At 37.0% G+C, this 21,704-nt stretch overlaps 1 protein-coding gene and 1 pseudogene across 4 annotated transcripts in view; one reads left to right on the top strand and one right to left on the bottom strand.

Moving 5' to 3' along the window:
- Window positions 1-21,038, top strand: part of NELL2 (neural EGFL like 2) — a 489,520-nt gene extending 468,482 nt beyond the window's left edge. For all 4 annotated transcript variants that reach the window (XM_066369010.1, XM_066369011.1, XM_066369013.1 and 1 more), the window contains 4 exons: window positions 8,687-8,880; window positions 10,013-10,189; window positions 11,659-11,883; window positions 20,810-21,038. In XM_066369010.1, the coding sequence (XP_066225107.1) occupies window positions 8,687-8,880; window positions 10,013-10,189; window positions 11,659-11,883; window positions 20,810-20,860 (647 nt within the window). In that variant the 3' untranslated portion in view covers window positions 20,861-21,038. The remainder of the gene's footprint in view (window positions 1-8,686; window positions 8,881-10,012; window positions 10,190-11,658; window positions 11,884-20,809) is intronic.
- LOC136396382 (U4 spliceosomal RNA) lies at window positions 17,733-17,806 on the bottom strand (annotated as a pseudogene).
- Window positions 21,039-21,704: the final 666 nt, after the last annotated feature.

Raw genomic sequence — 21,704 nt, 5'->3', positions numbered from 1 at the left:
ATGAATAAACCTATAAAGTCAGATAAATTTTTGAATGGCAGCTTGCAAAGATGTGACCCAAAATTTGAGTGCTAGAAGAAATAGATGAGGAAAGCAGGCTAGAGAGAAGGAGGGGGTAAAGGAAATACGATAATGATGTGTCCAAGTGTAATATACAAATACATGGTACTCTAACTACCCCATAACATATCACTTGCCTGGTAAAGTAGGAGGTGTTTAGTGAATGTCATGTGTTGAATACAGAAGATATGGTCCCTGCTTGAAAGAAGATTATAATCTAAAAGGAGTGGAAAATTCAGCCAGATTATATTCATTCATTCACCTTTACATTTTAATTATTTTCAGTGAATTGATAAGTCTGCTTCTTTGTCTCCTGTGTTAAGGGGCACAGTTTTCAGACAGCAGGCAGGGTGAACAGAACCCAGTGAGTAATCGCCAGGGAAACCACCCACACTGAAAGGCTTTCCATCAAATGTTAGGCCCAGGAATGGAGAACAAAACAAACCTTAAAATTTTATTATCTTCTCCATTTGTATTTACATCTTCACAGAATAACAGCCTGAGAGAATAATGTGGCTAAAACGACAAAGTCAATGAAAGCCTTGGAGAATCAAACGTAACAGTACTTGTTATGTAAATGATAAGATATCTTTTATCCTTGTGTCTCAAATAGGTTTCACCCAGGGAAAAGTGAAACAGACTTGGGTGACAGATGCCATGGCTCCCAGAGTGCTTTGCCAGCAGCTGCGGAGCTCTGGACCTTGAGTCGAGAGGCCATCTGGATTGTTACCTAGGAATGGGAATACTATTGCTTTACCACGGCTAAAACTTGACATTTGCAAATAAACACTTAACTGCGGTCTAGGGCTGCACATAGTACTTGTTAATGTTCCAGAGTGAATCCTTCCAGCATTGTAGAGAATGCCAAGAACCAGATTATGATAAAGACTTCTTTCTGTCTTTTAAGTTATACACAAAGGATGAATATAAACTGATTATAAATAACTCAAATCATACAGATATATATATTAAAGCTGAAAATACATCTTTATTTCATCCTCCCCTTTCCCATCCTTACTTCTCCTCTAGGGGTGACCCATGTTTCATTTTGCTTGGTATATATAGCTGCACACCCTTTTCTGTGCTTCAGAACATGAATAGAAAAAGCACAAAACTTCTGCTATCTTAATTTACATTTGTAAATGTGCTTACGGTCTTTTAAGTTTATGACCACAGGTCTCAAGAAGGCTGTGTAAGTTTATCTATTGATACATAACAAAATACCCCTCAAACTTAGTAGCTGAAAACAACAAAAATTATCTCACAACACCTTAGGTGTAAATATCTAGTTCGTGGTTTCTCATGATGTTGCAGTTAAGTTGTTGGCCAGCCTGTGGTCTGACCTTGAAGACCTGTATGGGGTGGGATTGGAGGGAGTGGGAATCTATTTCCAAAGTTACTCCTTTGGTTATTGGAATGCCTTGTTTCCTTACCACATAAACCCCGTAGGGCCGCCTCAAAGCATAGGAGCTGGCTTCCCCTAGAGTCAGCAATTCAAGAGAACAAGTGCCCAAGATGGAAGCCACAGCCTTTTTATAACTTAATCTCAGATGTGACATTTTTTAACTTTTCTCATATTGTTTTTTAGAATGAGTCAATAAGCCCACATTCTAGAGGAGAAGACTTCCTAAGAGTCCAAATGTTGAATGCTGAGGATCATTGGGAGCCATCTTACAGGCTACCTACTACAAGGGCCATCAGCATTGTCCAGCATTCATATGTTATTTCTGTAGGAACTTTCCCTTGCAACCATCTGATACAGCCATTTCATACCTTCTCCATGCTCCTCAAATCTTAGATACCACTTCCTTTCTCTTCATTTTCTGTTGATGGCCATCCTTCTCATTTAACTGAGAAGACAGAAGTACCTTACGTCTGCACCAGGAGCAATACTGGCTAACCCTCATTTATGTCTGTCTGCTGCTTTTCCTCCCTCCAGTTTCACTGAATGAAGTTTCATTTCTCCGGTCAAAAACTAAACCCTCCATTGTACTTTGAATCTCATTCCCTCCCACCCATGTGGGACCTTTGCCCTTGTGCTATCCACTTGGTCTTCCACATCGTAAATACTCATTTCCTACTGCCTCATTCTCACTAGCATACAAGCAGCCTGGACTAGCGCCCATCTGAAAAACTAAAACAAACAGAAAGTAACTGTCTTTGACATTACCTGTTTCATCACACATGTCCCCCATTTTCCTGCTCCCTTTTAGAGCAAAACTCTGAAACAATTTTCTGGCCTTGTCATCCCTGCTTTCTGGTTTCCAGTGATGTGGGAGTTCCACTGCTCCAATGACAGCTCCCCTTTTAAGATTTCTAACAATTATCTTGGCCAAACCCACTGGTCTGTTACCCTTTCTGCGGGATGACTCCACCATTTGGCCCAGTTGATTATTTCTTCCTCTTTAAACAACTTGGTTCACTCAGCTTTGAGGACACAACTCTTTCCTGGCTTTCTCATAAACCATCCCAGGGTCTCCTTTCACTCACCAGGGGCGGGTCAGATCCAAACCTTAATGATAGTTTACAAAGGCCTACAGGATACGGGCACTTGACTTTCTTTTTTTTTTTTTTTTTGTATTTTTCTGAAGCTGGAAACGGGGAGAGACAGTCCGACAGACTCCCGCATGCGCCCAACCAGGATCCACCCGGCACGCCCACCAGGGGGCAACGCTCTGCCCACCAGGGGGTGATGCTCTGCCCCTCCGGGGTGTCGCTCTGTTGCGACCAGAGCCACTCCAGCACCTGGGGCAGAGGCCAAAGAGCCATCCCCAGCGCCCGGGCCATCTTTGCTCCAATGGAGCCTCGGCTGTGGGAGGGGAAGAGAGAGACAGAGAGGAAGGAGAGGAGGAAGGGTGGAGAAGCAGATGGGCGCTTCTCCTGTGTGCCCTGGCCGGGAATCAAACTCGGGACTTCTGCACGCCAGGCCAATGCTCTACCACTGAGCTAACCGGCCAGGGCCGCACTTGACTTTCTTTACACTTCTCCAATATACCAAACTGATTCCCTTCTCATGTGTTGTTCTTGTTGTCTGGAATGTTCTTCTCACAGATCTTTGCATGCTTTCTTTTTAAATTTAATTTCAATTTTTTCTAAAATGGCTTCTCCTGGGCTCTCAGTTTAAAATAGCATCTTACCCCTGACTCTATTTACTTAATGATTTCACTTTTCTTCATAGAAATTATAACTTCTCCTGAAATGTTTGTAGGTATTAAATTGTCTCCTTGTATATTATCTGCTATAGTGCATAAGCCTCAAGAGTCATAGAATGTGTTTGCTTGTCAGTGTCTATAACTGTTCTCAGCACATAGAAGATGGTATTTTTATTTTTTCAAGAAAAAGGTTGAGATGTAGCATTGATGATATTTCAATCAGAAGTGTGTTAGGAACATAATCTATGTTATAAATAGATATTTAGTATGATTTATAGTGGCTATGTTAGAAGTATATATATATATTTTGACTGGGTCAAAACACAATTAGGACATTCACAAATATTCAGAAAATAATAAAGAAAACTAGTGGTTAAATAACATAATAAAAATGAAGATAAGGAAGTAAAATATTCTATGAGATTCTTGTTTTTCAAGGAAATGCCGTAAACACAGAAATGGTGGAAATTTTTATTTTTTAGAAAACACAGTTCTGGAATGATAACTCTTCTGTTATCTTCCAATAAAATTTATAATGATTATCACAAAAATATACTACTTTTTTAGAAGACAATGTGCTCTGAAGGATTCTTTTCAAAGAACCCATCTATGTATATGTATAAATACTGTAAACATATTTTAAAAAAGACTGAAATGCTTCTTCTGAACACCTGTCCTTTCACAGCAGTTTCTGTGATTTGTAGAATTACAGCATTAGCATGTAGAAGGATGCTGTTTTAAGAGTATAATTATTTCTGAGCAGGTGCCATGCTTCTGCTGCTGAACAACCACAGAGAAAGCATTTCAAAGTGGACAAAGCCACGGCAGTGGATTTACAATTGCTATGAGGAGTAAGATTCATACTTGAAGACATCAATAAATAAGTGTGCACTATCTCACTGCTTTTTAAGCTTCAGTTTTGTGTAATCTACAACATGCATGTTTATAAGCTACATTTGAACAAAGAGTACGCTGTTTAGCTCATCCATTTATCTCAGAGGTGTAGTCATTTAATCCCCAGAGAGGATGCCAGAGTAATATTTTCCTTGTCCAAATCATCATCTCTACTGTGTCCCAAAATTTCTCTCTCTCTGAGAATAAAACCCAGTATTGTTTTTCACATAATAAAATTTTTTTCCATACCCACATTTTATTTTCTTGCTTTATTTTCTGAGTTATCTTTAAGCTTATTGAGATTTTTTAAACTGGTTAGACAAGATAAATGTTTATAGGATAGCATCTTCAATTATGTTCAAGCTAAATACTGTAAATCCTTAGTGTAAAATAAAAAAAGACAAAATAAAATGAATCCAAGTCAACTCAACAAGGAGTTACTGACTGTAGGCATGGGTTCCTGAAGTGCTTTGCCGGGCCTCTGCTGCACGCAAATATAAGGAAGGATGGTCCCTGCACTCGGCTTGTAGAAGCGGTAAGATACAGAATAGAATGTGGTGAGTTTTTTTAAATAGAAGAGCAGTCTACAAGGTTGAAAATGATAAATACTTGAGAAAAATAGAAATTCAGGGCTGTAAGGAAACAAAGAGAAAGTATTTCCTGTTTGGGATCAAAAAGGGCTAGCATTTGTTTTTAGACTTTAAGTATGATGCAGTTACTAACAAGTGAAGACAGGGAAAGGGTGCAAACAGAGGAAGTAGCCTTGCAAATGCCTTACAAAGAAGTGTGAACTGGAGTCTGAAGGACAAGTTTTGAGAAAGAACATGAGGAAATTATATCTTTACTAAATTCATGTTTCACCCTAGTTTTTTTTTCTTAACTTCAGACCCATATATCTAATTACTTACTGGACAGCTTTACTTGGAACCCCAGAGGACAGTGGAATTCATTGTCCCCAGCTAACTCATGTCTTTCTTCATCCCTGCTACCTATTTCTACTCCTCAGCAAAATCTTGCTCTTCTCTCTATAAATATCATCAACCACATTTTCCATGTCAGAAATCTGAACATCATTCAAGATCCCTCCCTCTCCCTAATCTTTTATGCCAACGAATCATTAAGTTGCTTTATTTTCATCATTTCTTTCTTAGAAGAGTCTTTGTTGTTTCTTTCTATTCATCCCCACTGCTAACATTCTGTGAGGCATTGTGCTTAAGAGCCTGACTGCTTGGATCCCCATCTGGGCTCTATATTCCTTTCTAACTGTGTAACCTTGAGCAAGTTAAGCAACATTTCTATACCTCAGTTACCTGCTCTATACAAAGGAGATAATTGTACCATCCACTGTTGTAGTGAGGATTAAATGAGTCATTAGTGAAAGTACTTAGAATATGGTAATACCAACCATTACATCAGTATTTGCTTTTATGATATGACCATCTCTTGCCTGGACTACTGAAAGGTCCTATTGATTGATCTCCTGACTTCAAATTCTAATCAACTCAAACCCCTTTCCCAATATGAAGCCAAAGGAATCTTTCTAAAATGGGTATCTGATTATGTTTTTTTTGGAATTCTCTAAAATGACATTGGATTGTCTTTATGATAAAGTTTACATTCCTTAACGACCTTTACCAGGGCCCTGCATACCTCTTTAGCTGCATGTATACCTACTCTGCTGTCTCTGGATGTTCAAGTCAAACCAACATTTCTGTTCCTTCAACACATCTCAATGGCTCTGAATGTTCTGTCTTTTTTGTTTGTTTGTTTGTTTTCTTCTGAAGTTGGAAACGGGGAGGCAATCAGACAGACTCCCGCATGCGCCTGACCGGGATCCACCCAGCATGCCCACCAGGGGGCGATGCTCTGCCCATCTGGGGCGTCGCTCTGTTGCAACCAGAGCCATTCTAGCGCCTGAGGCAGAGGCCATGGAGCCATCCTCAGCGCCCAGGCCAACTTTGCTCCAATGGAGCCTTGGCTGTGGGAGGGGAAGAGAGAGACAGAGAGGAAGGAGAGGGGGAGGGGTGGAGAAGCAGATGGGCGCCTCTCCTGTGTGCCCTGGCCGGGATTCGAACCCAGGACTCCTGCACACCAGGCTGACACTCTACTGCTGAGCCAACCGGCCAGGGCCTGAATGTTCTGTCTTCAAACACACACTTGCCTCTGACTAGACCACTCTTTACCACATCTTTGCTTGACTAAAGCTTATTCATAGTTCAGTTGCCACACCTGAAGAATGTGTATGTGGGCAAAGGAAAGATCTTAGAGTTATCAAGGAAGCAAGTAAAGAAAATTTTTCAGGGACATGGTATAAACTGTGTTCTGTGCTGTTGCTAGATTAAGTTAGATGACAACTGAGACTGGACATGGGATTTAGCAACATTATTGTTCACTCATTAAAGAAGTCTTCAATATTTTTTAAATTGGAATTTTTATATACCATGGTAGGTTTTTCAAAGCAGAATATATACTTGTTATGTATATTTAATTTAGGAACCATACATTATAATAAAACTATATGTAAAACTGAATTCCTTAATTCTATACTGCCATTCAATTGAGAATAGTCTCTGCAATGGGAAACCTAGTGTGGAGAAGCAGAAAAGGCAAGATAAGTTCAAATTCATTCAAATCCCATTGGATAACAAAAGTCCAGAATGATGTTTCTGCCTACACCTTTCTCTATGTAGGACAAGTGCATGTCAACTTTTTACTCTATTTTTTTTTTATCATAAGTGTTCTTTAAGAGCAGGGATGTCCCTGGACATCTCTTCTTTGTCTTTTGCAGCAAATCCAAGGACTATCTCTGCCTTGAAGGAGAAAAAAGATAATTACCTTATCTCAGAGCTTTTATTTTAAATGTCAAACAAAATGACAAGGTTGTAGAAATCCAGTCATTGCCATTGATAGAATAATGTTGTTAATTGTGTATATTTAAAGGACTGTGTAGTAAGAGGTTTATGCAGAGCTTGTGGTCAAATGGACCAGATACTATGGTTAATGTTTTTCTTGCCTACTGTAATTCTTAATTGTAACAGTATTTAATGGGAGCTGAAGATCAACTCATCAAACATATCTTATTATTCTAAATAGACCAAATATAGACCTACTTAAAAATTTTCATTTCCATTACCAAGAAAACATTTTATCTGTTCTGAAAAAAAATGTACTTTAAAAATATTTTTAAAGAATCCTTATACTGGCTAACAGTTCTCCTTTTGATCATAGTCTATAATTATAAGCGGTATTATCCTTGTCAAATCAAGCTATATTAATATATTAATAGCTTGATTTGCCAAGGATTGTCATTATAGTTATAATAAAATTCTTTTAGCCATTGTCTCAATCCATTGAATTTTTGACATGGGAGCTAACAAAAATCAAGGTAAATAGAGATATATCATGTGGCTTATTTTTATGAATGCATATATGACAGAACCTAAGTATTTAAGATTGTAAATACAGTTAAATTTTATCGTGACTAGTCTTTGTCAACAATATTGTTGAAATCAAACCACTTATGAAAGATAGTTGTAAATTCTGTTTTTAAAACTTTGAAGTAAAATCAGTGTCTATTTCTCCTACTTAAAAGCTATACATTTCATCTACCTCCAACCTACTTCTTCTGTTATTATTTAATTCTTTCTTTCTTGACCTTTACTCTGAGGAAACAGATGAAATGGAAATAACTGCTTACTGTCACTCATACAGTATCCCAGAAATGTATCTGGGCTTGTGACCTTTAAATTATGGGGATAAATGAAATGAATCATGTCTCCTCCTATGGACCTGATCTGTCAGTCGTGATGTTTGCTTTTCAGCCATATGAAAATGCTTTAGGCTGTGATTGCCTCGAACTAGGTGAGGTCGAGTAAAGAGTGGGCCCTTGTAAATTGAGTCAGGCAGGAGACAAAATGAGCATCTGAAATGGAAAGCTAAAAATGGTGGATTCTTTGTGAGAGGCATAGTAATTGTTGATGGTCCCTTGCCCTTCTGTGGGTAAAGAGCTGGGTATAGGACAGTGCAGAAATTCCCAGACTATAAAAGAAGAACACCTAAGAAGAATACTGAAAAGTGCTTACATGTGGACGACATGGCTATGAGAATAGGGCTTGAAATTGAATGAAATCCCTCAGGGTTCCCATGGTATTTTATCTCCCACTAAGAAAGGACTTTTGTATGTACCGTTTTAGCATAGAGAACGATTTCCTCAATAAAAAAAAAAAAATTGTAGGCACTTTTAGAATTTCCACTGACAAACCGTTTTTGTTTGATAAATTGAGTTCTATTTTTAACTTTCAAAAAATATAAAAATGTTTCATAAAGCCTAACGGTGTTTACAGAAACATAAAAGTCAAAAATATAAGCAAGGTTATTGGGTGTTTGAAATCAAGCATAATCTCATTTTCCTGTGAAATCCTTAGATGATTAACATTGCTTTAGTCAGCAGTTAAGAAATGCATGCCAGTAAGATGAAGATTAATTTATGCTTTTATGTCAGGAGACAACTTGCCTGACTGCAGTTGTTTGAAACTGAGCATATTGTAAGCACATTGCATGCTGCCTGTTTTTGGCTGTAGATATCGATGAGTGTGGGACCGGCAGGCACAGCTGCACCAATGACACTATATGCTTTAACTTGGATGGTGGATATGACTGTCGGTGTCCTCATGGCAAGAACTGTACGGGGGACTGCCTCCATGATGGAAAAATTAAGCACAACGGTCAGATTTGGGTGTTGGAAAATGATCGGTGCTCTGTGTGCTCATGTCAGGTTGGTATAAATAAAAATTTTTAATCATTTTTATTGAGATGTAATTTGCATATATTGCAAGTGAATAGCTTAATGAACGTAGAAAAATCCATATGTCCACTTAACCACCATCAAGATTAACAGAACATTTCTATCTACCCACACTGTGCCTCTGTCCTTTCTCAGTTAGTCTCCTACCCCTAGCTCCAAGCATGCACCATTTCCAGTCACTACATCTTAGATTTGTCTTATAGAGCCTCACAGAAATGGAATCGTGCAGACATACTCCTTTGCGTCTGACTTCTTTCTTTCAGCATTATGTTTTCAACATTCATTTGTAATCATGACACATATCAGTGACCCATTCCTTTTTACTGTTGAATGGTATTCCATTGTATGGAAATACCACACTGAGTTTATCTGTCGCATGTTGAAGAAATTTTGTTGCTAACTATGCTATTATTTTCATAGTCACAATACCACAGTTGAGTGAATGCATGAATGAAGCCAGAACGGACATGCTATGGCCCAGGAATGGAAATACCTATTTTAGCTACATTTCAGTTTTCAAAAGATATTCTATGTATCCAGTTGATAACAGAGGCTTAAAGTTTAGCTAAGTGAATAATACTATGTACCAAGGGATCAACTATTATGAAAGAAATTGATGATTGCACAAAAACGTAAGGTCTAAAATAGTCCATAAACTTAATACTATATAAGACATATTGACTAACTACCAAATACACATGGCCTCATACAAAACAAAATTAACATTCATATTACTATCTTAGTTTAGTACATATATATTTCTACATACATTTATATACACATAAGGACCATATAGGGGTTACCATTTTATAGAGGCCACTTCTGAAAAATTGCTCTTTTGGTTGAATAGTATGTGGAAAGGAAATTGGAAGTCTCCAGCTTGGGTAATTTCTGTGTGTTAGCTATGAAAGGAACTGTAAAGAAAATCAGTTATATTGGATAAACAGTGCAAATTATCTTAACTTTCAAATCAATATCTAAGTTTTATAAAGATATACATAAATATATATATTACCTGTGTATATACATGTACACACTTACATATGTTAATATATTAAGAAGTGGAAGCTTTTGGTGACTTCTTTTCTTCTGTCTCCTACAGAATGGGTTTGTAATGTGTCGACGGATGGTCTGTGACTGTGAGAATCCCACAGTTGATCTTTTTTGCTGCCCTGAATGTGACCCAAGGCTTAGCAGTCAGTGCCTCCATCAAAATGGAGAAACCTTGTACAACAGTGGGGACACCTGGGTCCAGAATTGCCAACAGTGCCGCTGCTTGGTAAGTTTAGCTGCATGAAGTACAAGAAGAGGTTAAGCCCCAGTCTAAGGAGCAAAGCAACCTTGCCTTTCCCCATCCACCAGTACATAGTACCTAGCCATAGTGTCAGCGGATACAAAAGTGAGCCTGGTCAGGATGAGAAGAGGGTGGCTAGGCAGTCAGGCCCTGAGAAGGATATTCCGGGGTAGACATGATACACCAGGTTGTTTATCTTTCCAGGAGTATCTCCAGAGCTCAAAAGAAGAAAAGATGCTCCCAGCTGCCTCAGTCCCTTTCAGTATAAACTTACTTAGACTCCAGCATCTAGAACAGATAACTAATGCCATATAGGAAGCACTCACTACATATTTGTTATGAATACAACAATGGCATTTGTGAAAAAAAAATCATTTTTTTTTCCAAGTAGAACTTTTATTAATCCATTTCTAGGAGTCAAATTCAGACTTACAAAAATGAAAACAGAAATCCCACTTTTTTCCTTCTAATGATTATTGCTGTTCTGGTGAGCACCCTGTTTTATACATAATGTGGATATGTAATAAATACTTATTGTAATGTTAGAGTTGAATGTTTGTATATATTTATGAAACTTTTCCTGGAAAAAATAGATAAAAAAGAAAATATAGATTTCATAAAGAAAACATGTCTTTTTTATTTGACCAAATTTCTTCTTTCTTTCTTAGTGGTGCAAATGAAAAGGAAAATTTGGTCTATGTGTCTTTATAGTAGAAAGTTTCACAGATACTACTTTTAAAGTTTGGCTGCTTTTCTTCCTATTTGTGTGCGGGTATTTTCAAGGCAATGCTTTCTTGCTGCTTCCTTTTTATACTTTCCACCGCAAAATCAATGGAAAGAGCAAGGAAGGTCACTTTCTATGCCTGAAGGCTGCTTTCATCTCCAAAACCATGAGATCCAGAATTATGAAGAAAATAGGAAACAAGTAGGAACTACATTTTAGAGAGTTCTAATTCACACAATTTTTCCATGTGGAATAAAAAGACTGAAATCAGTTCCTAGTTTTTTCCCCCAAGTCCCTATACTGAGAAACATAGAAATGAACAAAGAAAAACTGTCAAATTGCCTTCATATTTCAGTTTATTTTCTCATAAATGGACCAAACTTTTTTTTATGCAGAAGGGAATAAATGAGAAGTTAGGTGGAATACATCAAAAGAATAAAAAAAGGATCGCACAGGCAACGAGTAAAATAAATACCTCTTTCATAGTAAATAATTCCCCTTTTCCGTGAGAAAGATGGGGCATGCAAATTTGATAGTATTAAGAGAATGGTTTTTGCTTTTGTTGTATCGTTCTTGTTTAATGGTTGAAGGCTGGCTTAAAACGCAGCTGTGGTATAGATCTCATCACTGTTTCGTCAGATCAAGGCGTGCGCAGTAAACCCCTCCCTCCTGCCCCTCCCATGCCCTCGCTGCTTCTTCCCCCACCCTTGCACATCTGCTCTCCTTACAGCAAGGGGAAGTCGACTGCTGGCCCCTGCCTTGCCCAGAGGTGGAATGTGAATTCAGTGTGCTCCCGGAGAGTGAGTGCTGCCCGCGCTGTGTCACTGATCCTTGCCAAGCTGACACCATTCGCAATGACATCACCAAAACTTGCCTGGATGAGATGAATGTGGTTCGCTTCACTGGCTCCTCTTGGATCAAACATGGCACCGAGTGTACTCTCTGCCAGTGCAAGGTAAAGCCCATTCAAGTCAGGTAGAAAGCACTGGACCAGCTGTGGCCAGAGCTCATAGGTATTAATATGCTTAACCTGGCCAATGGGAAGCATTTTAGTTCCTCTTTATTGTTCCAAGAGAGGTGGGAGAAGTGGCCATCAGCTTTGTTAGTGCCAAGGCTGAATGTCAGGTGCATCCTTCAGTGCACATGCAGGGAGAAGGAGGTGCGTGGTCAGAAACCGAATGATCAGTCATGACTATCATCAGCACAGAACAACCTACTTAAATTGCCCTAAAGTATCTAACATATTTTTAAAAACCTACAACACCAAACTTTATGTTTCTTCTTTCATAACAGAACACAATATTATCTTATTGATTTTTATCTGGTCTTTTTACGAGGTTTGTAATATATACCGACGAAGTAGATATATTACATTTTCCAAAGTGGAAATCAATAAGGCAAAAATGGGCATATTTCTCGGTTTGTTGTGATCAGTTACATTAAGCTAAAAAATTTTAAGATCTTTTATTTACCATATTTTATTCCTACAGTTAGACAAAAATCATTATAAAGATTTTTCTTCTTATAAGAGAGCATTGTGCCTCTTCAATAAGAATAGATAACGTAGACATAGGATGATATATAAAGTTCATAGATAGTGACAAAGTTGAAAGCATTCTTCCTTGATTATTGTTTGTACAAACATTTGATTTAGAGGTCGTTGTTCTTCACAGTCATAATTTGGAATGAACACTAAAACTAAGTAAAAAATTTGGAAGGCTTAACAACAAAGAAACAAAGATGTCAGATTTTTCCCAGCATAGCATAGCACAGCCACATCTACAACTGCTCTGGTTTTTTAAGTAAGCATTTCCATTTAAAAATAATTTGTGATAGAGCAATTTAATTCAGATTCACTTAGTACAAATTCTTACTAGAGTGGCTTGATGTAACAGGACAAAGAACTATAAAATGCTTTAAGCCTTGAGATACTATTATCTATTTCAAACCAACATTTCTAGCTCTTTAAATTATTCAATTTGCCAATCAAACCAGGTGTTTTGAATGAATAGTACATGCTGTTTTCTGAAAGTACACTAACAAATTTGAAAGTTACTACTACTAAAAAAGTTACTAGTAATAAATATGCAATGTAGTTTTTTTGTTTTGTTTTGTTTTGTTTGTATTTTTCTGAAGCTGGAAACGGGGAGAGACAGTCAGACAGACTCCCGCATGCGTCCGACCGGGATCCACCCGGCGCGCCCACCAGGGGCAACGCTCTGCCCACCAGGGGGCGATGCTCTGCCCCTCCGGGGCGTCGCTTTGTTGTGACCAGAGCCACTCTAGCACCTGGGGCATAGGCCAAGGAGCCATCCCCAGTGCCCGGGCCATCTCCGCTCCAATGGAGCCTCACCGCGGGAGGGGAAGAGAGAGACAGAGGGGAAGGAGAGGGGGAGGGGTGGAGAAGCAGACTGGCGCTTCTCCTGTGTGCCCTACTGAGAATCGAACCCAGGACCTCTGCATGCCAGGCCGACGCTCCACCACTGAGCCAACCGGCCAGGGCTCAATGTAGTTTTAATATATCCTTAATATGAGTACATTTAACAGTTTATCTAGAAATTTCAGCATTAATGACCAATAAGAATATACTTTCTGATATTTAATTACAAATTGACTTGAATCCCTTTATACTCTTAATCTGTTAGATTATTGTACTGAGTAGTGACAACAAAAATATATGCCAGGTAATGGAATAAAAAAGACTCCAAATATGGCTCAGATAATTCCGATAAGAAAAATTCATTCAATAATAAAAAAACACCAATGTTTTCTGGGGCAAAAAGCACGAATGACCTTGTCATTCACTGCCTTTGACTCATGGTAGGAATGTATTCCAGAAAATGTGTATTTTGGCATTAATTTATTTTACCAGATAAGTGCTGATTCCCAGAAGTTACAATTTGATGGAGTTTTTCTTTTCCCTTCTTATTAAATATGAGTTGGAAGAATTTGCTCAACTTAACCAAATTTATCTCCAATATTTTATTTTTGTTATGTTTATTTTCTGTTATTTTAAAAATAAAATTTATGCAAAACAAACTTCAGATATTGCATTGGAGGTAAGCATTCTTCATAATTTGGTGCTTTCAGAGCACCATTTTTCCTTGTCTTTCTGTCCTATCCCTTTCTGAGTTATTTATTTTAGTCAGTAATTATAAATTGTGTGGGGTGTTGTGCTAGTATCAGGTATAATGATAAGCAAAAACAAACACGATTATTCTTGGAAATTATTGCCTAACATCTTATTGTCTGGAGCTGTGCTTTCTGATATGGCAATCAGTAGCCACATGTGGCTATTTAACTTAACTAAAATTAAATAAAATGAAAATCCGATTTCTCAGTCATCCACAGTTCAACTGCTTGACAGCTAGTGACTATATTAAACAGTACATACAGAGAACGTTTCTATCATCATGTAGTGTTCTATTGGACAAGGCGGGTCTAGAGGTGAAGAACGTAGTGCCTGGAATCAGTGAACACTCAATAAGTATTGGCTGCTATTGTTGCAATGGTGTAAATAGACATTAAGTCTTGAAACAGATGAAGACATTACAGACTGTGATGAACACTCTGAAGGGGCACTGTGCTAAGGGGTCGCACATGTAAACCAGCTACTTCTCCAGAAAGTGGCATTAGAGAGGAGGTCTGGGGAATTAGGAGTGAGCTGGCTGGAACAGGGTAAAATGTTCCTTTCCTTTTAAATATGTCTCCAAATTTCATTTGCTTAGGTCAAAAAAAAAATGTTTTCTGCACTCAGAAGTTAAATGTTTCAGTCGAAAATGAATTACTGCCTGTTCAGGCTGTGGTGCAGTGGATAGAGCAATGGACTGGGACACAGAGGACCCAGGTTCAAAACCCCAAGGTCACCGGCTTGAGCACGGGGTCGCTGCCTTGAGCGTAGGATCATAGACATGACCCCATGGTCACCGGCTTGAGCTCAAGGTCACTGGCTTGCGCAAGGGGTCACTCACTCTGCTGTAGCACCCGGGTCAAGGCACATATGAGAAAGCAATCAGTAAACAACTAAGGAGCTACACCAAAGAATTGATGCTTCTCATCTCTCTCCCTTCCTGTCTGTCTATCCCTTTCTGTCCCTCTCTCTGTTTCTCTCCCTGTCTCTGTCCCACAAAAAAAAAAAAAAAAAAAGAATTACCTAGGTTGCCTTTCTTAACTCTAATAGACACCCATTCTGTGATGGCCAGAGAGCTTTCAGGCTACTATGCTTTCAGCTCCAAACAAAAGAGGGTTGTATCTGGTTAAGAAATAAGGAGAGAAGAGGGAATAGAGGGTCATTGCCTTTAATAAGTAAACATTGAACAGGAAACTTTGGAAATTGTTAGCCAGGGGCCCACGTTTAACTCCTGGGGAAAATCTTAGATTTAATACTGAAATAATTGAGGTATAAAAAAAATAAGAGTTTTATAAGGATGAAGTCCCTGATTTCCTAAATGTTGCCTTCATCTACAAGAAACAGCAAACTTAAAGTTTTGAAAGTGACCTCTGTACTAATATTAGAATAGATATCACTACATCTGTCTGTGAAAACAAATATACCATAAATTGGCAACATTATAATAAAGACTTTTATTGATAATCACGAGAGCATTGCAAATCCATAGAGAAAGAAGGGAGTATTTTACAAACCTTTGAATGACTGGACAACAAACAATTTTGAGGAAAGTAATTTTGTATGCTATTATATATCAAAACAAATTCCATGTGAAAAAATTGTTAAATTTTAAAAATAAAACAAAGAAACTGTGATTAAATCAAAATTCTAGAGAGGGAATTCCTTTTCTAACATACAAGTTATAAAATATACTTCAAAGAAAAGTTAGGGATTCTATAGATAAAATTAGCAAAATGGTTAGTCAAAACTAGAGACTTCTTTATTAGGATTTATTATGATTTTTTATTAGTTTAAAGCCATGAAATTAATAAGAAAAACACTTATTTCCCCCAAAATAAGTCAACAATGGATGAATAAACAATTCATTAAAAAATACAGCTGTTAAAAAAGAGGAAATCTTTTAACCTTTAAATAGTTGAAACAAACGTAAACTAAAATAGTGAGTCATTATTTTCCCATACTACAGTGAAAAAAATATTTCACAGTTATACCCAGTGCTGACAGAGATGAACTGGAACGGTAATTCTCATGTACTCCTAGGGACTTTGAAAAACCCTGTCAGCAACACCACACATACACCTCTTTGGCAGCTCCATTTTCCCATACAGATACATTCGGTCCTATTAATCTCAGTTTTGAGAATCCCAACTACTGAAATAATCTAAAATATGTAACAAGCTATATGCACGACATAATGTACCTCAACATGATTTGTCATGTAGAATCAAGAAACAAATATGTCCAATAGAAAAATGGTTAAATAAGTTATAGTAACTATATGACACAATATATCATATTATATTGTAATTATATATTTCATAGCATTATATAATTATATTCTGTAGCCACTGAAGTATAAGTAACAATGCTTATAATAAAAATCAAGGTAAAATATGTGATTATATATGTACTTTTATTGCAAGAAAATTGAAAATAAAAGAATATGAAAATGAATTCTAAGAAGACATACTAAAATATTGATAGTTATAGGACTGTAAAATATATATAAATTATTTAGATGGAGGATATTTACATATGCATATTATATATAAGTATATAATATATATTATATATGTATATCTTATGTATAATCTATATAATTTTAAACAGATTGGTTAATATGTTAATAATATAACTTTCAAATTAATAAAGAAAGAAACAAAATAAATTGGCCTTTGCCAAATGGCTCAGTGGCTAGAGCATTGTCCCAGTGCACTGAAGGCACATGTTTGATTCCCAGTCAGAGCACTATGAGAAGCAAGCAGTAAGTGCACAACTAAATGGAACGACTAAGTGAAACAACTAAGCGGAAATTGATGCTTCCCTCTCTCTCTCTTTCTCTATCCCATCCCTCCTCTCTCTTTCTCTTCTTTTCTCTCTCAAATCAATGGAAAAGTTTTTTAAAGTGCATTTATTAAATATAAATTATATTTAAATATATTATTGAAAATTTAAAGGGAACTTTCTTCTAATGTTGATTCTTAGAGTTTAGCATGGGTGACAATTACCTCTTTAATAATAAAATCAGAAATAACAGTATGATAAGGAAACTTACTGCATTGCTATGTAAATATAAGTAGTCTTTATAATTAGTTATGACTCTAGGTGATTACTATTCTTATTAGGCAGACTAAGTCTTAGTAGATCACTTTTCATTTTGTTTTTTATGAAGGTACTATTTATTACAATGAAATCCATGTGAGTTTGATAAGTCAAAATATAGAAGTATTTCCAATACTCTATCGAGTACCTTTGTGTTCCCTTCTAGGCAATGCCTACTTCCCATACAAAATCTCAATTTTGATTTCATTATAATAGATTTATTTGCCTATTATTAAATTTCATATAAACTGATTTACACAGTATGTTCTTTTTTATGTCTACTGGTGAATTAACTATTTTATCATTATGGGATGTCTGTAGCTTGAATTCAATTTTGTCTAGTATTCATTTAGCCGTATAATATATTCTTTTGATCCTTCCATTTTCAACCTAAGTATGATTTTATATGTAAGTGCATTTTATAGATGATGTATAATTAATTCTTACTTCTTTAGCCAGTGTGACAATCTCACTCTTTTGATTTAAGTATTTAACCTATTTATACTTAAATGTTATTATTGACATTGGTGGATTCAGGGCTACCATTTTGCCATTTGTTTGTTATTTGTCCCTTCTATTTTTTAATTAGCAATAATTGCGCCTAGGATAAACCTCATTGGCTACGATACTGCCACTGTGCAAAGCTGTCCCTTCTACTTTTATACTCCATTCATTCCTTCTTATGTTTATTTACATATTTTACATTATTCAACTTTAATTGCTCTATTGGATTTTTAAGTGTATCTATATTATTATTTTAGCTGTTGGTCTAGGGATTACAGTATATTATTAATTTGTTACAATATAATAAGACAATATTAGAGTAATGTATAATATTAATGTAAGAACTTTAGAATATTATAATTCTGTTCCCCCGGCTTATAATTATATACTCTGTAAACTCTAAAGTTCCATATTATTAATTTTGCTTTAAACAGTCAAATATCTTTTAATGAAATTAAGGCGGAAATTTTGCTATATCTTTAATATCATTCACGTACGAACATGTGTCTCTCATTGCATTTTCAATGATACAGTTTGTAAAGTATTTGTCTTGTTATAACACAATCTTTTGATATGGAATAAGAAAAAGATTGCTGGAAGACTGTGGAAAATATACAGCCTCTTTCTAAAACATGCTCATGACAACCATACTAATGATTTCTTTCACATAGAGTTCTAGTGCTACTTTTACATACTGTATGGCAGAAGACACCAGAAATTTCCTCTTTTTTTTTTTTTTTTTTTGTATTTTTCTGAAGTTGGAAACGGGGAGAGACAGTCAGACAGACTCCCGCATGCGCCCGACCGGGATCCACCCCACACGCCCACCAGGGGGCGATGCTCTGCCCATCCGGGGCGTCGCTCTGTCTCCACCAGAGCCACTCTAGCACCTGGGGCAGAGGCGAAGGAGCCATCCCCAGCGCCCCGGCCATCTTTTGCTCCAATAGAGCCTCGGCTGCGGGAGGGGAAGAGAGAGACAGAGAGGAAGGAGAGGGGGAGGGGTGGAGAAGCAGATGGGCACCTCTCCTGTGTGCCCTGGCCGGGAATCGAACCCGGGACTTCCGCATGCCAGGCCGATGCTCTATCGCTGAGCCAACCGGACAGGGCTAAATTTCCTCTCTTTATGATAAAAAACCATCAGTTTGAGGAACTGATGCTGTCAGGTGCTGGTATACCTCTCATTTCACTGGGTCAGTGGATTGGAAAAGCGCACGTAACCAGGTCAAAAAGCCTCTGCCTCTGAGCATAATGACAAAGCTTTATAATGGCGCTAGAGATCCAAGAGATGCTTGGGACTCACTCCTGCTGTCAGCGTAAGAGCTCTGCTTAATAACGTTTTGTAAAGGATTAGGTTAAATGGATAATCTTCTTGGGTGTGGACTAGATTTTCTTCATTTGGTGTGCTTCAACAAAGCCTGAAGTATCAAAATTTTTTCTTTTTGAAATTCTATCTTACAGGAACAGACACTTTTGATTTTATCATATTAAAGTATAATACATTTTCAGTGATCTAAAGTAAATTATCTGAGGGAAAATATCAAATAGAAGATGAGTTTTAAAGTCAGACCAACCTGAATTTTTATTTTAGCTGTACCATTTATTAATTGTGTGATTTTGCATATGATATTTAAGCTTTCTAAACTTCAGTTTCTGAATCTAAAAGGTGTAACTATTAATAGTGAACCTACCGGGACTGCTGTGAGGTGGATAATGTATTGAAAGTGTCTGACGTGTCTGACAGAGTCCACAATCATGCCATGGAGGGATATTATCACCTCACAACTGTAGTAACAGTATTGATCATCATTACCGTTTGTTAGCTAGTTGAAAAAGTATGTGTACAGGAATTAAAAGAGTAAGCTATGATTCCATTGCATATATGTGCCACAACCTTTTTATCCACTTGTCTGTTGAAGGCCTTAAAAAAGAATAAAATCTTGCCATTTGTGACCACATGGATGGACCTAGAGGGTATTATGCTAAGTGAAATAAGTCAGACAGAGAAAGACAGTTACCATGTGATTTCACTTCTATGTGGAATCAAAAGAACAAAATAAAGCAAAATAGAAACAGACTCATAGATACAGAGAACAGACTGTTGATTGCTAGATGGAAGGGGGGTGATGTGAGGCTGGGTGAAAAGGTGAAGGAATTGAGAAGTACAATTGGTAGATGCAAAATAGTCGCAGGGATGTAAAATACAGCATAGGCAACATAGTAATATTGTAATAACTGTTATGGTGTCATATGAGTATGAGATTTATCGGAGTGATCACTTAGTAAGGTATGCAGTGTCTAATCGCTAGGTTGTAACCTGAAACTAACATAATATTGTATGTCAAGTATAATTGAAAAAATTTGTTGAATAAAAAGAACAAGATATGAATTTTTTCTGTAATGCACTATATTATTTTGGTATTTCATTATAAAAACTAATAATGCATATCTGGCCCTTCTTTACCTATTTTTCCTTCTTCATTTCTAGTCTGTTTTCTTGACCAATTTAAAATCCTCATCCAGAGCTTTTTCAGTTTCTTAACTACATAGGCCTCTTTTCATTTCAAAGTTTTACTCATCCTATTCCCTGTGCTTTCAGCCTGTCTTTGCACATAGCTGTCTCGAGGTCTTGGTTTAAATATCATCTCTACAGAGAAGTCTCCCCTCACCACCCAGTCTAAGTAGCCAATCTTTTATCACTCTCATGACACCATTTTACTTTGTTTCTTTTCTTTTCATACTTTGTTATTACATATTTGCTTGCTACTTACGAATTTTCTCTCCTTCAAAAAACGGTAAGCCCTTCCCTCTGAAGGTAGTGACCATGTCTGCTTTATTCTTCAGTATAACTAGGGCTCAATATACACAATGCCAATTTTGTCAATAAATAAATAAAAGGACAAATGTGATATAAGAGGATGTCATGGGTTAAATAAAGCTAGCTTATTATTTGCCACAAATACCTGGACATAATTAGTTCTGCAATAGTGCAGACATGAAAAGTGATTGGGCCAATGAGCTTCCAATGGTGCAGAAATAATAAATAAACCATTCCATTATGTTTGTGTGTACCAATCAAAAAGTGTGAGTATTTACTAATGACTTAAAATTCATACCTTGCTTTTCTTCCCCACCCCCTTTTTTTTAGAATGGCCACATCTGTTGCTCAGTGGATCCACAGTGCCTTCAGGAGCTGTGAAGTTAACTGTCTCACGGGAGATTTCTGTTTCAAGAATGTTCTTTAATTAAAAAGACCAAAAAAAAAGTTACAACTTAAAGTGGATGATTTGTGGGCAGCTAAGTGCAGCTTTGTTAATAGCTGAGTGAACTTTCAATTATGAAATTTGTGGAGCTTGAGAAAAATCACAAAAGGAAAATTCTTCGGGCAAAACTAGACCAGAGTTCTGCCTCTGCTGTGTCTGGCATGACCGTGTGGAAGAATGCGTGTGGGATGCATACCATGATATCACGACCCCTGGATATAAAGCCTGAACCCATCAGAGCTTTGAAAGTCTCTAGCTTCACTGGTGCAGAAAATTTTCCTCTAGATCAGAATCTTCATGAATCAGTTAGGTTCCTCACTGCAAAAAAAAATAAAAATGTAAGGCAGTGAATGAATTATATTTTCAGAAGCAAAGCGAAGAAGCTATACCATGTTATGTACAGTATACACTCGGAAAAGAAACCTAACACAAGTTATTGTAATGATAAAAATAATGCACAGGCATGGTTATTTAATATTTTCTAACAGGAAAGTCATCCTATTTCCTTGTTTTACTGCACTTAATATTATTTGGTTGAATTTGTTCAGTATAAGCTCGTTCTTGTGCAAAAGTAAATAAATATTTCTCTTACCTTATAACATGTCCAGGTGTCTTGTTTAATGCGTTCCTCTTTGCCACAGACACATTAACATACAAATTGCTTTCTAGTTCTGCTGATGAAACTCCCACCATGCTATTTTCAGACTGAAAGGTGATTTTCACTAAATTATATTTATAAGTGGGGGGTGTAATGAATACCTTTATTCTACCTCTCCAATC

Source organism: Saccopteryx leptura, chromosome 2 (assembly GCF_036850995.1).
Source record: "Saccopteryx leptura isolate mSacLep1 chromosome 2, mSacLep1_pri_phased_curated, whole genome shotgun sequence".
In the NCBI taxonomy this organism is placed as follows: Eukaryota; Metazoa; Chordata; class Mammalia; order Chiroptera; family Emballonuridae; genus Saccopteryx; species Saccopteryx leptura.
Note: the sequence above shows the minus strand (reverse complement) of the source record. Positions and strands in the feature narration are given on the sequence as shown.